Below are 14100 nucleotides of genomic sequence, written 5' to 3'. Positions count from 1 at the left end.
GAAAAATGACGTCTCAGCAGAATACACTAAGCAACTAAACATACAAAATCACCACACAAATTATACTCATGAAATTAATTTATACACATGCTTTCTATCGTGCAGTTTTGTCAAAAACTAGTCCATGGATACAAATCATATTTATTATTGTCATACCTGGACGATATGCTTATGGAATGGCTGTATTGTGCATTACTTGTCCAGTTCAGATGTTCTATAGGTCTTACTCTGACCCAATCTGGTGGATTTTATACTACAATACCTGATAAAGACAGGAGAATGTGAACTGGTGAATTAGGTCTGATGTGTCTGGGATAGCATTTAGGTATGTGTACTTATCAGTGTACTTATCAGTGTTGAGGTAAATTGCAGGTTCGGACGTTTGTTTATTCTTCCATAGTTGCAGTAGTGGTACGGCGATGGTGAGTCGACCACAGCCAAGGTAAGTGGAAAATAGTATATTTTGAGGGAACTATCCCTTTACCTATAATCCAAAATTATTACTTAATGTCCACACGATGGCGCCAAGTGTACATTAGACTGGAAAAACAATAGACTTGCACATACCAATACCAACCTTCAATCTGTATTGTGGCATTCACTTTCACCAAGTGGCACAGGATAATAATAACCAGTAGTGATGTGTGGGTAAAATCACTGGGGAAGCCAAATTTAGGAAAGGGACAATTTTAGCTAGCTAGATAGCCACCGGAGGACAACAACACAATGAGATGTAACAATTGAAGTTGTTTCTATTAATGAGGTATGCTCTCAAAGCGATTTGACAGGAGAGACGCCAAATCCAAGTTGGCTTCTCTTGACACTTTTCCCCCCGCCAGGACCATTCACAGTTGAGCTCACGCAGTTTAGCTCAATGCTGATTGGCCAATTTTTTAGACTTTTTTTGTCAAGGGACGCCAAATGCTTGCTGGCTTCCCTTGCATTCAATGCTACTGCTTGCTGGCTTCCCTTGCATTCAATGCTATGGGCGGCAACAATGTCATACTTGTTTGGACCAGACAGTATCAGATAGATGGCCTACCCGTAGAGAAACAGAGGGGTGCTGTTTCGCTCGCTCTGATGTTTTCTCTTGTGAGATACATTCAGCCTCTTGCGAATTGAAGGCAAATTATGAGAAGCCTGGCTTCCCTTGGCGTCCATGAATACACGCCACTGATAATAACAACCCTACTTCGGCCCCCAATAGAAAAATGCGCTCAGCATGTATTCCCCATTTCATACCCATGGATTCTGCTCAAATATACCTTTTTATTTTCAGGATATACAAGCTTTATAATGTGTATTTGTGTAATAAGGCTTAATAGGAGTACAACATGTAGTTCTGTATTTTGAACTATCACTTCCATTTGTTTTCCAAAAAACATTTCGCAATTATCTTCTATGAGTGTATCGGATGCTGCACACAGGGAGAGACAGAGAGAGACAGAGAGAGAGAGAGAGAGAGAGAGAGAGAGACAGAGAGAGAGAGAGAGAGAGAGAGAGAGAGAACGAGAGAGAGAGACCAAGACAGAGAGAAAGAGAGAAAAAAAGAGACAGAGAGAGAGAGAGAGGGAGAGAGAGAGAGAGAGAGAGAGAGAGAGAGAGAGAGAGAGATAGACCAAGACAGAGAGAGAGACCGAGAGAGAGAGAGAGAGCAAGAGAGAGTATCATATTACACAATTGTAAATCCAGACACTCTGGTTCATAGTGCATCGCCCACACAACCAGTGCTGCTACGCTTATCAGCTCAGTACAGATTAGTATAGAGGACTAGCGACTTGCCCCTTTTCCCTGGGCTAAACCTGCAGGCTGGGACTGTCTGTCTGTCTGGTCTTGTCCAGCGCTGCTCTCTTGACCTGGGACAGATCATTCTGTCATGGGCCTGCTCACTCTCCCTCTCCTTCTCTCTGGGGATGTAGCACTCAAAATACAACCTGACATCATTTTTCCACTTCCCTTGGAAATTTTAGTTGATCCCCAAAGATAGTTTTTGGATAGTGGTATATGTTGTTTACTTCTATTACCTGATGGTCTAATTATGTTTTGTCAGTATTACCAACACCACCTTACAAACACTCCAATGTTAACTCATATTACAACAGTATCCCTTTCTGAAGAAGTTGCTTGCATTAAATATTTGACATTTCACTTTATTATGTTGTAATCCAATATATTGAGTTTTTATATTTTGATCACAATAACAACATTCAAAAGTGTATTGAACCACAGGATGTAGCCTATAGTTCTTATAGGAGGTACCGTTTATTTAGAGTTTATTTAAAACAGAGGAAACCGTTTCCATTGTTTGGCACACTTATCAGTTCACCCCCAATAAGGCAATGTCCCAAAAAGCCTAACACTTCTAAAACAGAAAGACAGCTCTTAGATAAACCAGCGCTTCTAAAACATAAAAAGTGTTTTGTGAGATTAGCCTCTGTCTATACGACTATGCTTCCTTTGCAGGGCACGCTCCTGATTTGAAACGCTTTCTCTTGGGTTGGATTGGGAGTATCCATCCATCTGTGCCATCACAGCTTTAAGGTAGTGTAAACCGAGGAGGGACAGGGTAGTGGACAAGGTGGAGATCAGGGTTATCAGAGTTTAGCTGTCCATCATCTGGGCAGGTACTCCAGTGGAAGGCCTGTGTGGTTGCTGTCCCGGAGAGCCTGGTCCACCGCACGGATCAGCCCGTCTATCAGTCCTCTCATATCGGGTGTGAAGGGGTCGAAGGTGGGCCGCCGGGCCCCGGAGCGTTTAAAGTGTCCATCCTGGTTGCTCTCGGCACAAAGCAGTCTGTCCTCGCTCACTGTGGCGTTGAGGAAGGAGATGATGGATCGTAGCCGGGGCACCAGCGCTGTCTGGAGTTCCTCGAAGTGGACCACTAGGACCCGCCGACCAAACCGCAGCCAGTCCAGTACGTGGGACGCCCACCAGGAGGCGTAGCTGGCCACAAACTCAGGCCACTCTACAAGAGGGGGGGCATGTTATTGTGCAGTACTTTTCAGAAAGAACAACATCAACTCACACAATGCAGACAGACACACAGACCCTCCTGCAATAAAACAAATTACACGGTCCCAGAAGGTCTCCTACTCTGGCTGGTGTCCTATACTTTACATGACTAATACAAGCCACAATCAAACCCAGATTCCAGGCTGGCTCTGTACCTTTGGTCTTCCAGTGCTGATCAGAGGCGTATCCCAGATGTCCTGCACACTTCCTGTTGAACTCAGCCATGAGGGAACGGTACGGGCTCCTGATCAGCAGGATGACAGAGTCGTACATCTCTATCTCTCTCCTCCCACTCTCATGTGTTTTCACACAGATGGTCCGACCACTCTTCCAGTAATCCTTCTCCCCTTTGAAGCCTACACAACACCAAGACACAGATACACACACCATATGGGAAATATTTGGCTTTCGTATTTGGCCATATAAACCAAGCCAGACAGAGGGGTATGGATGATAACTTTTAAAAAATAATCTTGAATTCATTATGGATTGAGGCAAATAGCTGGATCTGCACAACAGATGGCCAAGGACAGAAGTGGCAGATTTCCTAAAGTGTGGGTGCCCTCTTTCCTATCCAGTGTAAACATACAGTGACTTTACAGTGTAGGAGCTGACCTCTGTTGTAAAGGGTTCCATCAAAGTAGTAGCTGCCTGTGTAGTATCCTGTGGCCAACTCTATGAGGTGTCTGACCCAGGTGTTGCCTGCTCCTGGGAAGCTGGAGAGCGCTACCAATGAACTGGACTTCTCTGGTAGGAACTTCCTCTCTGTGCATCTGGAGTCTGGGAGAGAGAAGGAATTTAACATTTTAAATCAGGATGGGATTTTTACATAGTCTGCTCAGAAACATACTGAATTGCAGAAGACAAAGTCCAACACAATTTTAACAACTTGAATGGAAATTTGAATTTGCGTGGTGCAAAGTGGAGTTTGGTGTCATGCCGAAGTGGTGCTTAAAATTATTTCACAAGGTTGGCTGTCTTGGATTTGAAGGAAGAATGCTTTTTTGGTTGTCTGACCGTGTTACCTTGGACAGGTGTCTGGTAGACCTGGTAGAAGTGCTGGAGGGTTGATGGTAAGGAGGCTTCAGTGGTGTTTCTCTGTGAACAGTGCTCCTCCTCAGCCGGCTCATGGAGAGTGAAGTCAGGAGTAGCATAACCACAGAAACAGTCCGGACTCCTCAGCATAGCCAGAGGAAACTCCTAGGCCAGGCAAATTTGGTCACATTTTAAATAATTTAAAACGTATAATGGGTTTATAGGGCATTCAAAAAGTCTTCATAATCACATTGTAAATGCTGAAACAATTTATTTATAAGCAACGTCATACTGCAAAATTCTGACAATGGCACCCTAGGAGTCCAACCTTGTTCATGCAGGCCTCTATGCAGAACTGGGAGGTGAGGTTGGGCTGGAGCACATGGACCAGGGATGTAGAGGTGCTGTTCTCAGGCTCCCTGAAGCAGCCGCGGTAACGCACGTTCCTGTCTGCAAACACAGGAGAGATAGTTTGCACAGCTGCAAGTCTCAGCCATATGGCTTCAACACAGACCTATATCATACCTAAACATTCCCTGTAAGCTGAGCCCTAGACTTGTCTGTGGGTGTGTAGCAGATCTGTGCTCTCCTGACAATGAATGCGATGCTTTATCAGCTTGACTCAATCTCCTACTGTTCCCCGGCTCTTAAGATTGGACCAGGTCCCTGATACTCACATCTCCTCTGGCCTGGAAGCACATCCTCCACCTTGAACACTGACAGGCGCCCAACACCTCCACACGGGGAGCCTTTCTCCCCTTTACAGTCCAAGTTACACTCCTCGTCTCTCACACGCAGGCTGGTGATGTGGTTGCCACAGTAACACTCCGACCCGTACTCCAGACCAGCAAACTGGTAGCCACTATAATAAATGACATTCAGATAGATATGAAACTCTGGTAACAATTTACATCAACTCACAAAGTATTCACTAAACATCCGTAATCACTAAACAATCTGGTTCTTCATAAGAAACGTATTTAATATATTGATTGCCTAGTCAGGTCTTCTTTTTCAAAAGTAATCTTTTTCTATAACTATGCTGAACCATGCGTGTAACACGAGAACATACAGTATGTTAATAATGAATTCAACAGCAATGCAAATGCAGCACACTCCTCTACCCTAGGGGTTAATTAGGGGAGTACCGTATGTCTCGCTCCCTTTGCTCTGCTGCACAATTAATACTGACAGAGACTGAAGCAGTCTCACCCCAAACCCTGTTCCATTACTAGTTAATACAAGTCAAGTATCTTGGAGCTCCTCAGGCTGAGCATATGCCTATGCTATGCTAATTCTATGGTCTGCCTACCTGTGGGTGCATTCCAGATACACAGATGATGTGCAGTTTAATCTGCAGAGATTATAGGATGGGAATGGGGGTTATATAATGTTGATGATATGCTCCTCCTGAGATGTGAAATACTTCCTGTGTTGTGAAAGATCTGATAATAGTGTGTTGAGGCAGGAAGGAGCTACAATTACCTCGCTGAGCAGATATCCTGGCACATGGTGCTGGTCATTTTGCGGAAATCAGTGGATACAGATCCCCTCAAAGCACGCTCCTTGGAATTGTCCAGGAAGCAGCCCATGTAAGAACCTTGAGAACAAACCAACAAACATACAGTGAGGGAAAAAAGTATTTGATCGTTGTACGTTTGCCCACTGACAAAGAAATGATCAGTCTATAATTTTAATGGTAGGTTTATTTGAACAGTGAGAGACAGAATAACAACAAATAAATCCAGAAAAACGCATGTCAAAAATGTTATAAATTGATTTGCATTTTAATGAGGGAAATAAGTATTTGACCCCCTCTCAATCAGAAAGATTTCTGGCTCCCAGGTGTCTTTTATACAGGTAACGAGCTGAGATTAGGAGCACACTCTTAAAGGGAGTGCTCCTAATCTCAGTTTGTTACCTGTATAAAAGACACTTGTCCACAGAAGCAATCAATCAATCAGATTCCAAACTCTCCACCATGGCCAAGACCAAAGAGCTATCCAAGGATGTCAGGGACAAGATTGTAGACCTACACAAGGCTGGAATGGGCTACAAGACCATCGCCAAGCAGCTTGGTGAGAAGGTGACAACAGATGGTGTGATTATTCGCAAATGGAAGAAACACAAAAGAACTGTCAATCTCCCTCGGGCCTGGGGCTCCATGCAAGATCTCACCTCGTGGAGTTGCAATGATCATGAGAACGGTGAAGAATCAGCCCAGAACTACACGGGAGGATCTTGTCAATGATCTCAAGGCAGCTGGGACCATAGTCACCAAGAAAACAATTGGTAACACACTACGCTGTGAAGGACTGAAATCCTACAGCGCCCGCAAGGTCCCTTTGCTCAAGAAAGCACATATACATGCCCGTCTGAAGTTTGCCAATGAACATCTGAATGATTCAGAGGAGAACTGGGTGAAAGTGTTGTGGTCAGATGAGACCAAAATCGAGCTCTTTGTCATCAACTCAACTCGCCGTGTTTGGAGGAGGAGGAATGCTGCCTATGACCCCAAGAACACCATCCCCACTGTCAAACATGGAGGTGGAAACATTATGCTTTGGGGGTGTTTTTCTGCTATGGGGATAAGACAACTTCACCGCATCAAAGGGACGATGGACGGTGCCATGTACCATCAAATATTGGGTGAGAACCTCCTTCCCTCAGCCAGGGCATTGAAAATGGGTCGTGGATGGGTATTCCAGCATGACAATGACCCAAAACACACGGCCAAGGCAACAAAGGAGTGGCTCAAGAAGAAGCACATTAAGGTCCTGGAGTGGCCTAGCCAGTCTCCTGACCTTAATCCCATAGAAAATCTGTGGAGGGAGCTGAAGGTTTGAGTTGCCAAACGTCAGCCTCGAAACCTTAATGACTTGGAGAAGATCTGCAAAGAGGAGTGGGACAAAATCCCTCCTGAGATGTGTGCAAACCTGGTGGCCAACTACAAGAAACGTCTGACCTCTGTGATTGCCAAAAAGGGTTTTGCCACCAAGTAATAAGTCATGTTTTGCAGAGGGGTCAAATACTTATTTCTCTCATTAAAATGCAAATCAATTTATAACATTTTTGACATGCGTTTTTCTGGATTTTGTTGTTGTTATTCTGTCTCTCACTGTTCAAATAAACCTACCATTAAAATTATAGACTGATCATTTCTTTGTCAGTGGGTAAACGTACAAAATCAGCAGGAGATCAAATACGTTTTTCCCTCACTGTACATACATTCATAAATCAGCAAAGCATTAGTTACAGGTTAAGTAGTCTGTCAATGTGTTACTTCATTTTGTCAACCACTTTTTCAGGTAGCGTCTCCAAAACTTGAGGAGTTGACAAATAGCTAATTTATAGAATACAATACCCCTTCAGAATCTCCACTCTAAATGGCAGAGAATAATTTTCCTCATTTCTGGGATAGGTAGGTAGGTACCTTTGTGAGGCACATTCCTCCTGGGGGTGCTCCTCTCCACCTGTGACATATCCTTCTCCGTCATCAGGCTGTGGAACCAGCGCCGCTGCAGGTGTCGGATCTCCAGATTCCTCGACATGAGCCAGCGTGCTCCAGTCCTGTCATCCAATGGGCTCCCAGGCTTGTACTCCTGCCCCCTGGCCATGATCCGTGAGTTCCTGCCCCTGTAGCCTCCTACCCTCACGGGTGGCATCCCCAGGGCCCGAGGTGGTGAGGGTAAGGAGGGCAGGGAGGACAATGGAGGGCTGGTGGCCCCTCGCTGGGTCACCAGCAGGCTGGCCCGTTGGAGCAGCAGGACGCTCCCAGCCATGATATAGGCCACACCCAGGAAGAGCAGGAACAGCTGGGTCCTCCGGAGGAAACTCTGCAGTCTGTAGAGGGGCTTGGCCATCGATCCCCTCTTTAGCTCAGCCTGCCGCTGGCTCCAAACATAAACAGAGCTCTGGTGTAAAGCATTCTATCCCAGTAACATACTCCCTTGTCTAGTCATCTCAGCAATATGATTCTTGTGATCTATGTGATCTACAATACTTCTCACCACGAGAGGATCAGGAATCAGGAATTGGTAGAGCCTAGTGGTCAAATGTCCTTAGATGTACCTCGACCTTGTTCCACTCAAGCAAGAGGTTCCACTCCATAGCTTGTTGCTGTACGTATCTCAACTGTAATACGAAGACACAGCCTCTTGAGTCAGGAGGATTCAGCCCACCTCCTCCGGAGCCAATGGAAGGCAGTCTGAATGAGGTCAAGGTTCAGCTTTCTCTTCTTATCCCCAGAGATTAAACTACATACTGTATAGGAGACACAGGAGAAAGATTGTGTTATTGAGGCAGAGTGGTTATGGTTGTATATGTCTCTATTATAAAGGAGAGGAGGTGAGCCTCAAAACTAGATCCTGCTCTTGTCAGCGTAACCTCTCACCTTCATCTCAGACTCAGCTTTAGAACAAGGCCCAGTTCTAAACAAAGGCTTGTGATGTGACGGCTTTCTTTCTCGCCAACACCAAGGGAGACCAGAGTGGAATGAAAATAAGCTTAGAGAAACATTTTTTCCATGGGTTTATAGAGTAACTAGCAGATGCAAGTTTTCCTTCACAAAAATGATAGCTTTAGAAGCTTTAGCCAGTGATTAAATTACGTTTTTTAACAAGAATGACTTATTTCCACCACAATGCGAGATTCAAGGTATCATCATCTAATCCATTAGTTCCTGACAGGAACCAACAGTGTGAGGTCAACACATCTTGCTCAGTCAGCTTTTCAACCATCTCCCTTTCAGCAATAACATACTTGTATTTGCAGGAACCAGATTGCGTTTGTCAATCTCAACTGGGCCGTACAATACTTTTTAAACCATGTGTTTCATTATAGATGTAATGCCAGTCTTCCACTGAGGTAACTCAGTTTTCCACTGAGTTGTGGGTAGCATCTTCCTTCTTGAAAATTTATCAAAAATAGGACCCCTTCAGTTTAAAGCTGAACTTTTCACAAATGAATGTAGATTATTACTCAAACAAAGCACAGCTTAACCAGGACTTTGTGTATGGCATTAACAATTTAAGGCATTAATCACATGCAAAATAGGCTACTTTAAAATGGAGAATAAACTTTAAGACCAGATTCAAGAAGTATGGGAAGGCTGGCAATAAAGCACTGCCGTGACTAAGAGAGCCTGTACAGACAGATACATTTATCCATCCAAAAACCAGCCAAATCTCTTAAGTTTCAGGGCAAGATAAATCTCTTGCAGAGTCAGACAAATCAATTGAATATTCATCCAAATTCATATCCTGATATGGCAGACAGAGCTCCCTCTTACACGTTTTATGTGTTTCTGAGTTTTGCCTCAGAGGAACTGCCTTGCCCCAGGCAAGCACTGAGGCACTTCTTTAGTTGCTCTTATTTGTTTTTCTTTTCATGTTGCTCCTTACTTCCTGGAACCCACGGACTGTCTTCAAGTGCAGTACAGACAAGTTGATTATCATAAACATAGATAAGCTCTAGAGTAAGCTCCCTTTCATATGCTTTAGCCTACTTTCACATCTTAGACAATCTTGTAAATTTTGCCAGTTTTAATTATTTGTTTTTCCAATAAAAAACCTTACTGTGGCATTTCTGCAAATTATTTTCTTTTTGTGACCAAATTTGTATATCTTTTTTTGTTTTTATAAGGCAGTAGTATCAGTCCAAGAGTAGGAGTTATTTATATGTATATATTTATGTAAATTCTGACCCAATTTTTAGGGTGTGAGCTGAGAATATGCTAAGTCAAGGACAGCCTCTGCATGCGTGACCTGTGTGGAATACTCTCAGCCACTCCTGAGAGTGGTCCAGGGCCAGCACTTACCAATCCTTTAAGAGCAAGGGATATACAGTGAGGGAAAAAAGTATTTGATCTCCTGCTGATTTTGTACGTTTGCCCACTGACAAAGACATGATCAGTCTATAATTTTAATGGTAGGTTTATTTGAACAGTGAGAGACAGAATAACAACAAAAAAATCCAGAAAAACGGCTAGGCCACTCCAGGACCTTAATGTGCTTCTTCTTGAGCCACTCCTTTGTTGCCATGGCCGTGTGTTTTGGGTCATTGTCATGCTGGAATACCCATCCACGACCCATTTTCAATGCCCTGGCTGAGGGAAGGAGGTTCTCACCCAAGATTTGACAGTACATGGCCCCGTCCATCGTCCCTTTGATGCGGTGAAGTTGTCCTGTCCCCTTAGCAGAAAAACACCCCCAAAGCATAATGTTTCCACCTCCATGTTTGACGGTGGGGATGGTGTTCTTGGGGTCATAGGCAGCATTCCTCCTACTCCAAACACGGCGAGTTGAGTTGATGCCAAAGAGCTCGATTTTGGTCTCATCTGACCACAACACTTTCACCCAGTTCTCCTCTGAATCATTCAGATGTTCATTGGCAATCTTCAGACGGGCATGTATATGTGCTTTCTTGAGCAGGGGGGACCTTGCGGGCGCTGCAGGATTTCAGTCCTTCATGGCGTAGTGTGTTACCAATTGTTTTCTTAGTGACTATGGTCCCAGCTGCCTTGAGATCATTGACAAGATCCTCCCGTGTAGTTCTGGGCTGATTCCTCACCGTTCTCATGATCATTGCAACTCCACGAAGTGAGATCTTGCATGGAGCCCCAGGCCGAGGGAGATTGACAGTTCTTTTGTGTTTCTTCCATTTGCGAATAATCGCACCAACCGTTGTCACCTTCTCACCAAGCTGCTTGGCGATGGTCTTGTAGCCCATTCCAGCCTTGTGTAGGTCTACAATCTTGTCCCTGACATCCTTGGAGAGCTCTTTGGTCTTGGCCATGGTGGAGAGTTTGGAATCTGATTGATTGATTGCTTCTGTGGACAGGTGTCTTTTATACAGGTAACAAGCTGAGATTAGGAGCACTACCTTTAAGAGTGTGCTCCTAATCTCAGCTCGTTACCTGTATAAAAGACACCTGGGAGCCAGAAATCTTTCTGATTGAGAGGGGGTCAAATACTTATTTCCCTCATTAAAATGCAAATCAATTTATAACATTTTTGACATGCGTATTTCAGTTTTTTGTTGTTGTTATTCTGTCTCTCACTGTTCAAATAAACCTACCATTAAAATGATAGACTGATCATTTCTTTGTCAGTGGGCAAACGTACAAAATCATCAGGGGATCAAATACTTTTTTCCCTCACTGTATATGGAGTGCTGCATTAATATTTTGTTAGGAAATGGACCGTCTTGGGTTATTTACACTTTGTGTTGCATTTCCATTTGAAGATTGATGGACCAAGCCATAAACAAGCCACAGTCACTAAAAACCGCTCAATAAATGGCTGCTAAAATTATCGCAAATGCCAGATCCTGGACACTATTTTATTGACTACTGAAATCAAGCAGATGCATATGTAAAGCATGAGTTGCTGCACCAAGCTCTGCTGCTACTGTATTTACAGTGGTGTAAAGTACTTAAGTAAAAATACTTTAAAGTACTACTTAAGTAGTTTTTTGGGGTATCTGTACTTTACTTTACTATTTATATTTTTGACAACTTTTACTTTTACTTCACTACATTCCTAAACAAAATAATGTACTTTTTACTCCATACATTTTCCCTGACACCCAAAAGTACTCGTTACATTTTGAATGCTTAGCAGGACAGGAAAATGGTCAAATTCAAACACTTATCAATAGAACATCCCTGGTCATCCCTACTGCTTCTGATCTGGCGGACTCACTAAACACACATGCTTCGTTTGTAAATTAGTGTTGTAGTGTGCTCCTTGCTATCCGTAAATAATAAATAAAAATAAAATAAAATGGTGCCGTCTGGTTTGCTTAATATAAGGAATTTGAAATGATTTATACTTTTACTTTTACTTTTGATATTTAAGTATATTTCAAACCAAATACTTTTAGACTTTTACTCAAGTAGTATTTTACTGGGTGACTTTTACTTTTACTTGAGTAATTTTCTAATAAAGTATCTTTACTTTTACTCAAGTATGACATTTGAGTACTTTTTCCACCACTGTGTATTTATTGAAGAACACCTGATTATGCCTGCAGTGTGTTTAGCAAGTGATTTGCAGAAAGTTTTAACTGCAGTTACAGAATGTTCTGTTGTAATATTTTGCTTAATTTCTCTGTAGCTGATGTTGGAAATGTATGGTATGAATCACCTACTGGGTCTTCTATTGAATTTGTATTGAAGATTAGTATTTTTGTAAATCTATGATACAACATAGCACAAAGTTGTAATTTCTTCCTTCATCCTTTATATAGCCAGTTATGGCTTTGAGGAGGACATGTTTGTTTTCTGTCTACTCCACATGTGACAGGTGGCATGCTGGCATAATACCTGATCCTCTGACACATTCATTTCCACCTCAATTTTCCCAACTCTGACAACTAGCCTCCAACCATTCCCCCCTGCAACCTTCCACCATTCCCCCTTTTCCTACCATGGCACCCCCTGCTGGACCCAAATGCCAGTGCCCGGGAGGCTGTAGCTTGTGATCCACCCTGGAACACAAATCAGCTCACACAAACAGGCCACTGAATACCCCATTCAATACTAGATTGTAGGGAGAGGGGGTGGTGTGTGTGTGTGTACAAGAGCGGGGGTCTTTCTCTTGGGCTGACTGAAAGGATGTGTAGAAAGAAAACAGAGTGGGACATTCTCCACTGACGGCTGTGTAATGATCTGCTGTGTCTTGGGCATCAACCTAGCACCAATAAGGACTCCCATTTCGATTTGTATCATATTCCAAATGGTTTTGAATTATGACTCTGTGGTAGAGCCCTTTCTAAATGCTCTATAACGCCTTTATAAGTTGGGGGAAAAGTAGGACCCTTTATATGAGGAAAGATTTGCCAATAAATCGTAGGTTAAATTTCAACTGATCAAAAACATTCTAGTATCTTCTCCAAGTATTCCACTTGTTTGCATCATGTAGATTTTCGCATGGCCTCAATGCATTATTTATGCATCACATCAATTTACAATAACCTACAATGTTTTCAATTGCTGTTCAGTAGCCTATAAAAGTTAATGGGTTAGTCCATGCACAAATGACAAATTAACACGTTAGAAAATCAACATACGAACAATTCCTAAATCAATACAGCTCCACAATTACAAACTTACTGTAGGTCTTACCATAACGCCAGTATCTCGATAGTAGGCTAGGCTAAAACAAACGAACGAAAAACGAATCGTTAACAAAAGCTCCATATGTTAATCAAATTCTGCACATCCTTCATAAATGGCATCCGACTGTTCAGTCTTTCAGTGTTTCTGAGTCGAATTGGCGCTCATCATTGTATGCGCCGATGTTGATGTCTCGTCAACGTAGGCCTCATCTCATCTTTTTATTTTCTTATGTAATGCCTTCTAACCCGAAGTCATTAGAAAAGCAATAATCCCAATATTTTCATCCTCGCCGTGTCGCCTCGGTCACACACACAGCAGAGCAGCATCACGTTTGTCTCTTTCCGCACACAGACACATCTGTTTAACCGGACAGAGATATGGATACAGCGCGCATGCTCTTCAAGGATGCGCCTCACAGCTCACTGGGGCTTCGATGTGCACTGTGCACGTTTTCAACATTGGTCTGCCTAATACAGTATAAACCTTCATTCGATTACGTTCGATAATATTTACATTATTTGTAAGAATCATACAAAATATACAAATCATTATATTTACTTTCTGTCATCACATTCATTGCGATATATAAATTAGGCTCCATCATGGAACATTGTCATTAATTTGTTTAGATACTGTAATTCTAGATACAGTTGAAGTCGGAAGTTTACATACACCTTAGCCAAATACATTTAAACTCAGTTTTTCACAATTCCTGACATTTAATCCTAGTGAAAATTCATTGTCTTAGGTCAGTTAGGATCACCACTTTATTTTATGAATGTGAAATGTCAGAATAATAGTCGAGATAATTATTTATTTAAGCTTTTATTTCTTTCATCACATTCCCAGTGGGTCAGAAGTTTACATACACTCAATTAGTATTTGGTAGCATTGCCTTTAAATTGTTTAACTTGGGTCAAACGTTTCGGGTA

General features: G+C 42.7%; 1 protein-coding gene across 2 annotated transcripts; it reads right to left on the bottom strand.

Annotated features, from left to right (window-relative positions):
* Positions 1–1624: 1624 nt before the first annotated feature.
* LOC121557861 (WSC domain-containing protein 1-like) lies at positions 1625–13525 on the bottom strand. 2 transcript variants are annotated; one of them, XM_041871336.2, is made up of 9 exons: positions 13163–13525; positions 7481–8310; positions 5533–5647; positions 4725–4909; positions 4376–4497; positions 4038–4212; positions 3628–3792; positions 3168–3368; positions 1625–2965 (listed from the first exon to the last, which is right to left on the bottom strand). In XM_041871336.2, the coding sequence occupies exons 2-9, from the start codon at positions 7908–7910 to the stop codon at positions 2613–2615; spliced, it is 1746 nt and encodes a 581-aa protein (XP_041727270.2). In that variant the 5' UTR covers positions 7911–8310; positions 13163–13525; the 3' UTR covers positions 1625–2612. The 2 variants fall into 2 exon arrangements, with proteins under 2 accessions (XP_041727270.2, XP_041727265.2); XM_041871331.2 differs by having other exon boundaries at positions 13175–13525.
* Between the last annotated feature and the right edge of the window lie 575 nt (positions 13526–14100).

Source organism: Coregonus clupeaformis, chromosome 5, assembly GCF_020615455.1.
Source record: "Coregonus clupeaformis isolate EN_2021a chromosome 5, ASM2061545v1, whole genome shotgun sequence".
In the NCBI taxonomy this organism is placed as follows: domain Eukaryota; kingdom Metazoa; phylum Chordata; class Actinopteri; order Salmoniformes; family Salmonidae; genus Coregonus; species Coregonus clupeaformis.
Note: the sequence above shows the minus strand (reverse complement) of the source record. Positions and strands in the feature narration are given on the sequence as shown.